The sequence below is a fragment of the Engraulis encrasicolus genome, chromosome 5 (genome assembly GCF_034702125.1).
Source record: "Engraulis encrasicolus isolate BLACKSEA-1 chromosome 5, IST_EnEncr_1.0, whole genome shotgun sequence".
NCBI lineage: Eukaryota > Metazoa > Chordata > Actinopteri > Clupeiformes > Engraulidae > Engraulis > Engraulis encrasicolus.
In genome coordinates this window covers 34,799,000-34,806,499 of record NC_085861.1, presented here as the reverse complement: position 1 = coordinate 34,806,499, position 7,500 = coordinate 34,799,000, and the positions used below count along the sequence as shown (strand labels likewise).

General features: G+C 48.0%; 1 protein-coding gene across 1 annotated transcript in view; it reads left to right on the top strand.

The window, feature by feature from the left end:
• Positions 1-7,500, top strand: part of rspo1 (R-spondin 1) — a 69,367-nt gene that overhangs the window by 46,800 nt on the left and 15,067 nt on the right. Inside the window, exon 5 of the mRNA XM_063199204.1 lies at positions 6,227-6,442. Within this exon, the coding sequence (XP_063055274.1) occupies positions 6,227-6,442 (216 nt within the window). The remainder of the gene's footprint in view (positions 1-6,226; positions 6,443-7,500) is intronic.

The window sequence follows — 7,500 nt, the reverse complement described above, 5'->3', positions numbered from 1 at the left end:
GAGCCCAAGAGATCGCAATTAACATGGAAGCAGCCCACCGCGACACACGACAGCTAAGACAAAGTGAGGCACCGTCTGCATCTTCTGTGCACAAGGTAAATGAAGGGCAAAAGCCTTCTCCATCTGCGCAGGCAGCGTGCTATAGATGCAAAGGTCAGAATCATAGCCCAAGTGAATGCTACTTTAAAACTGCCAAATGCCACAAATGTGATAAAGTCGGTCATATTCAGAGAGCATGCCGAGGTGGCCAGCCTGCCGCGAGAGAGAAGGATGGAAGGCAAAATAGAAATCAACAAAAAGTGGCAAGCTACGTGATGGCAGAAGAGGAGGGGGAATTGTTCTGTGTAAATGCAACAGACAAACATGCATTCAAAGTGAACTTCGCCATTAACCAGAGAAATGTGCCAATGGAGATAGATACCGGAGCTGCAGTCAGCATAATATCGGAGGCGATGTACAAAGAGTCATTCCCTGATGTGCCACTAGGCGGCAGCAACGTTGCGTTAAAGACTTACACTGGCCAGGTAATTCCAGTGAGAGGGCAATTCGTGGCAAAAGTGACCTATGGAGATCAGACTGCTGACTTGCCATTGCTTGTAGTGAAAGGCAATGGACCTGCACTCTGTGGCAGGAATTGGCTTGAAAGCATCAAGTTAGACTGGAAAACAATTAAAATGGTCAGTAAAAATGCAAAACAGCCCCCAGCACCCAAGTCAATACCTGAGGTGTTAGAAAAATACAATGACGTTTTCAAAGATGAATTAGGAACATTAAAGGAAATTAAAGCCACAATCTCTGTCAAGCCTGACGCCACACCCAAGTTCCACAAAAGCCGCCCCTTGCCATTCGCAATGAAGGAACGAGTGGAAGACGAGCTACAACGACTGGAAAAAGAAAACGTCATCAGTCCTGTGAAGCACAGTGAATGGGCCGCTCCTGTCGTTCCTGTGGTCAAGAGAGATGGCAAGATTCGCTTGTGTGGCGATTATAAGGTAACAGTGAACCGGGCAACCAACACAGACATATACCCACTGCCACGCATTGAAGAGGTGCTGGCAACGCTGAGTGGTGGCAAGTTGTTTTCAAAAATAGACCTAGCCTCTGCTTACCAGCAGGTGCTCCTTGACGAAGATTCAAAAAAATACACAACAATCAACACTCACAAGGGCTTGTTTGTGTATAACAGACTTTGCTTTGGCATTAACTCTGCTGTGAGCATTTTCCAGAGAGTGATGGAGAGCCTGATGAAGGACCTGAATGTCGTTGTGTACCTTGATGATCTGCTCATAACGGGAAGAGATGAGGCAGAACACCTGAAGAACCTCGACAGAGTCCTGCAGCGCTTGCAAGAGAACGGCCTGCGAGTGAAAAAGTCAAAGTGTGAGTTTGGAAAGACCCAAATCGAGTACCTGGGCCATGTCCTGGACGAAAAGGGGGTGTACCCGTCTGAAGACAAGGTGAGAGCAATACACAATGCACCCGCACCCGCCAATGTGAAAGAGCTACGGGCTTTCCTAGGCCTAGTTAACTACTATGGCCGTTTTGTGCCGCAGCAAAGCACTGTGCTAGCGCCACTTTACAGTCTGCTGAAAGAGCAAGTCACATGGAAATGGAAAAAAGCTGAACAAGATGCATTCAACAAATGTAAAGAACTCCTGACAAGTGACAAAGTGCTAGTGCACTATGATCAGAGCCTGCCGTTGACCCTTGCATGTGACGCCTCAGCTTATGGCATTGGAGCTGTAATCCAACACACAACACCAGATGGAAAAGAGCATCCAATTGCTTATGCTTCTCGTACCCTCTCTCCAGCAGAGAAGAAGTATTCACAAATTGAGAAAGAGGCCCTAAGCCTTGTGTACGGTGTTAAGAAATTTCACCAATACCTCTGGGGACGTCAATTCAACCTGGTCACAGACCATAGGCCATTACTGACTTTATTCGGAGAACATAAAGGGCTTCCCACAATGGCAGCAGCCCGAATCCAGAGGTGGGCCATCATACTGTCGGCATATAACTACCACATTGTTTACCGTCAGTCAGAGAAGCATGGCAATGCTGACGGGTTGTCTCGTGTGCCGCTATCAGACACCAAAGATGCTGGAACAGAGACAATATCCGCCTACGTCAACGCATTGATATGTGAACACCTAGAGGGTGTGCCGCTAACTGCAAAACAGATTGCCAAGGTTACGAGAACTGACACAGAGCTCTCAAAGCTGCACAGATTCGTCATGGAAGGGTGGCCAAAATGCATTCCTGAAGAACTGAAAGGATACCACAAAAGGCGTGATGAACTCTCTGTGGAGCAGGGGTGTGTGCTGTGGGGCACAAGAGTGATCGTGCCGGCGAAGCTCAGAACTGCCGTGCTTAAAGAAATCCACAGTGGGCACCCTGGCATTGTGAAAATGAAGGAAATTGCACGCCAATATGTCTGGTGGCCACACATTGACATGCAGATTGAGGAAATGTGCAGAAACTGTGAAACGTGCCAGCTAGGGCAGGGCATGCCGCGCCACGAGCCACTGCACCCCTGGGAGTTTCCAGGAGATGTGTGGAAAAGACTTCACATTGACTTTGCCGGGCCATTCATGGGCCACATGTTCATGATTGTAGTTGACGCATTCTCAAAATGGCTGGAGGTTTACAAAATGACACAAATAACCTCCTCTGCAACCATCACCAGACTAAAGAGACTTTTTGCATCTTACGGTGTCCCTGAACAGATTGTCACAGACAACGCAACAACCTTTATGTCTGATGAGTTCCAACAGTTCGCGAGGAGAAATGGAATTCTCCACACGACCGGTGCCCCAAGGCACCCAGCTACAAACGGCTTAGCCGAGAGATATGTCTCCACGTTCAAGGCTGGCATGAAAAAGCTGGCTGGAGAGGACTTGAGCATTGAAGACAAAGTCTCTCACTTCCTGCTGCGGTATCGCACAACTCCCAACAGCACAACAGGCCAGTCGCCTGCCGATGTGTTTTTGAAAAGACATGTCAGAACCCGGCTGGACTTTCTGAAACCAAACATTCAAGAAACAGTGAGGAGGAAGCAGTATCTGCAAAAAGAAGGACATGACAGAAAAGCGTCGGACAGGCAGTTCGACGTTGACGAGAAAGTCTACCTGCGAAACACTGCTGGTGACACACCAAGATGGATCCCTGGGGTCATCACCCAGCAGTCGGGGCCTGTGTCCTACAGGGTCCACGGGGAAGCAACGGATCAAGAATACCGGCGCCACGGCGACCAGCTGAGACCTCGCTACTCTGCGGGGCTTCCAGATCTGCAACCTGAGGGAGTAGCTGAGGAGATCGGTCCGATGGAGAGCAGTTTCGGGGCGTACCCAGCGCCTGAACCGTCAGACCCAGCTGAGCCGCCTGATCCTGTTCCGGTGACCGTAAGGCGGTCCCAGCGTACCCCAAAAGTGCCTCAACGTTACCAGGACTGAGTGTGGTGATAAGAGACTGAGTGCTAATGTTTATTAAAGTTACAGTTTGAGCATTCAGTTAACTTTATAATGCAGTAAGGGTAATGTTGATTATTCTAGTCTTAAATGCGTAGCAGTAATGATGTATTTTATGTTAAGGTAAGTGGTAAAGTAATGCACTAAGTTAACCTTAAAGTTAATGGGGGACATATATGTAATATGTTTGAGATGTCTAAATCTTTCTAAGTTACCTTTAAAGTAAAGGGGGAGGTGATGTGGTATATTGAGCTTATGGGCTCTCCGTAGTTATTCCCATGTTCTATGTGATATGCGCATGCCTAGACAGATGCGCCTGAACGTGAGCCAAGGTTGGCATATTGTAATGATGTTTAACCAAGTACTACATAAATGTGGTTTTGCGTGCAAAGCGTCTCATCATTAATACACCACACGGACGATCACGAGAAGCCCGTTCTCCAGCGAGAAGGAAGATGTATGCATACATAGGCTACTGAATTCTAATTTCAGATAGCGCACTTATGAACAAAGTGTTCTGGGTGACCTTCAATGGCAGAGTCGTCAGCTCATGCACATTCCTGGTCCAATTGATTGGAACACCGGAATGGCTAAAGTCTCATTCTATAACTTAACAATATGGTCAATCAGCTGTTGGTCAGCTGCAAAATGCAGCAGGATATACCACTCAAATTTAACATATGTGATGTGCATTGCTTGGCTCCTTCACACCCCCTCGCACCTCCTCCTCACCACCCTCCCTGCTTGCTTCCTCCTCCCCCTGACCATCAACTCCTTCCCCCCTCCAGGCCTCTCTCGGCCTCACCTCCAGTGTGTGACAGAGCTTTTCTTGACTCCCCCACCCCCCCTTGTCTCCTCATCGCCACCTCCTCTCATCCCTCCTGCTCAGCTTCACCTCCCCCTTCCCCTCCTCTCCTGCCACTCAGCCTCTCCATCACCCCTCCCAGTTTGCCAGGATCTAGCAAACCAGACATCCTGTGGTAGCACGAAAAGCGTGGAAATGGTTAGCCAAGAGAAGGTCAGACAAACAAGACTGTTACACAAGTTGAGGGATTTCAAATTCAATCAGTCAGGTGCTGCTGCCCTCTCCTGTGGAAAACACACACCAGGATTATGTCCTGCTGGAGAGGCATTGTCTGATGTGCACCATGCCTCAGTCAAAATACTGTATTTCTCTGAAGACCTATGACCAAGAGTTATTGATTTGTATAAAGTTGAAAGTCTACAAAAACATCTCTGAAAGTTTTTATGTGTGGATATTGTTCCCAAATGCATGATTACAATGTCTATTAATGAAGACCATTTAGTAGTGTTGCTTCTGTCCCAAGTGGTGATTGCCCTGTAAAAATGACCCCAAAGGCATCGCTTGGAGTGCTCAATGAGGTTAAAAATAATCTCAGAAATCACTGGAACATGGCACCATCTCTGTTGACACATCTACAATACTGACAATATTTGGGGTTTCACAAATATGGGGTTGATTCGGCCAAAACATATAATGGGGGTTCTGCCAAAAAAATATTGCTATTCATTTTAGAATGGCTTCAGAACAATACACATTCTGGAATAATCCAGTCGAAGCCCTGACATAAACCCAACGGAGATGATATGGCATGACCTCAAGAAAGCTTGTGGACTGGCTCATGGACTAATGGGTAAAATCAGATCCGAATTGGCAGCCCCAGACACATCAGGCCCAAACCTTCAAGCCTCGTTGTCTTACTCCCATCCGCCGGCCAACACCCAATTGAAGAGGGAAGAAAAGTTGAAAATGGCACGAGAAGCAAAAGTTTTTATAAAGTAAGAAAATAAAATGAAACGGCAAAGTTAAGTGAAAGACAAAAAGCCGAATGTACAGCACGTACTAAATGCCCATCTGCAAGCAAGAGTTGTGGACTGCTGTCTGACAGCATATCATAAATTTATGTGTGGCTTTAAGCTTAATCATAGCTTGTGTGTGTGTGTGTGTGTGTGTGTGTGTGTGTGTGTGTGTGTGTGTGTGTGTGTGTGTGTGTGTGTGTGTGTGTGTGTGTGTGTGTGTGTGTGTGTGTGTGTGTGTGTGTGTGTGTGTGTGTGTGTGTGTGTGTGTGTGTGTGTGTGTGCGTGCGGCGCGCATGTGTTTTGGTTAATGTGAGCGATGTCAAATATCAATGGCTTTAATCCCTGTCTTAGCCTGTCTTAGTGGTGCAGACATACACAAGTGAAATACCCCAGTACTGTAGATCCCGAAGTCTGGCTTGGCTAGAGTTTAGGTTGGCTGTGTGTGTGTGTGTGTGTGTGTGTGTGTGTGTGTGTGTGTGTGTGTGTGTGTGTGTGTGTGTGTGTGTGTGTGTGTGTGTGTGTGTGTGTGTGTGTGTGTGTGTGTGTGTGTGTGTGTGTGTGTGCGTATGTGTGCGTATGTGTGCGTATGTTTGTGTGCGCGTATGTGTGTGTGTGTGTGTTTGTGTGCGTGTGCGTGTGCATTAGTGGTTTACCATTCCCATCCATCATGCGTCTCAACGTCTCTCTCTGTCTGTTAATCTCTCTCCCTACCACTTCTTTCTTCCTCTCTCTCTCTCTCTCTCTCTCTCTCTCTCTCTCTCTCTCCCTCCTGTTCCCTCTTCCTCCCCCCTCTCTCTCTCTCTTCCTCTATCCCTCTCTGTCTCTCTCGTCTTCACTCTTTCCATCCTCCCCTTCTCTCTTTTTCTCTCTCCTTCTATCCTATCCCCTCTCTTTCTCTCTCTCTCCCCATCCCACCCCCCTCTCTCTCTCTCTCCCAGTGCAATGTGAGCTAGGTGAGTGGGGAGCATGGGGCCCGTGTATGAAGAAGAATAAGACGTGTGGCTTTAAGAAGGGCACTCAGACGCGCTTGAGGGAGCCCCTGACGCCCCCCAGCCCCGACACGGCCTCCCGCGCACCCCCCTCCTCCACCTGCTCCTCCGAGGCGGAGACCCAGCGCTGCACCGTGCCCAAGAGGATCCAGTGCAGCAAAGGAGGTGAGGCGACCTGCCCAGCTAACAAAGGGCTGCACATGTGTACAGTGGGAGCAGTTTATACCATGCAGCCAGGGCCGCTGACACTTTTGGCAAGGACAAGGACAAAGGCCCCCAACCCAATAGATTCAATGTAATGGGGACCCATTTATAGGCCCCCTCTCTCCCTGGGCCCGGGACACCTGTCCCCTTTGCCCCCCCCCCCATGTCGGCACCCTTGCATACAACTTACTATAGCCTACATGGGACAGTAAATCAAAGTTTATGACAATTGGGGTTCTGCAAGACATTGTGGAAGATAGTAATAGGATGAGGAAGCTGGTGCAAAAGAGGTGGCAGGGGGTTGAGAGGTGAGGTGGGTTGTTGAAAGAATAAAAGCTTCTTTGAGTGCTAAGAAAAGCGCGATAAAAAACGTATGTAGGCTATTATTATTAAATATCATCCCATCTCACTGAAGCCAGATGCCCACACTGCAACTCCGACTGAAAAGTTTGTTTAAGGTGTACAGTGTTTCGATCCATCAGACTCTTCGTCAGGCATGTGATGATTCTACTATGTCTTTGGGTGAGGAAGGGTTGACAATGAAGTGGAGATTAAGTTGGATATCGGGGCGGAAGGGAAAACAGCAATCACTTATAAACAGCTAGAGGTCCCGGGTTCAAATCCGACATCTGTTTCATGCTGTTTCCACCATGTGCAGAGGTTGCGGCGCTCCATTTAAAGACGTTTAACAGGCGTCATTAGCCATGGGTGTGTGTCACTGATTGGTCAGAAATGTTGATCGGGCCAGGTATTCATTTAACAATGAGCTCGGCCTCTTTTGTGCTTGTTTGCTTGTTCCGTTTTTCTTTCAATTCACATAACACATGCAAAACCCCAGACCACAGCACTTTTATATGGTCAGCTTGTTTGTTTCACAGTCTTTTTAAATTTTCTGCCTAAGCAGTAACAATGGGGCCTGTAGAGTGAATGGACTGGGCAGCCAGCTGTGCTCAGCCCCAGCTGGGCAGCTCTAACTCATGAAGACCAAAACACAGCAACACGCAGGAACCACATGCAGT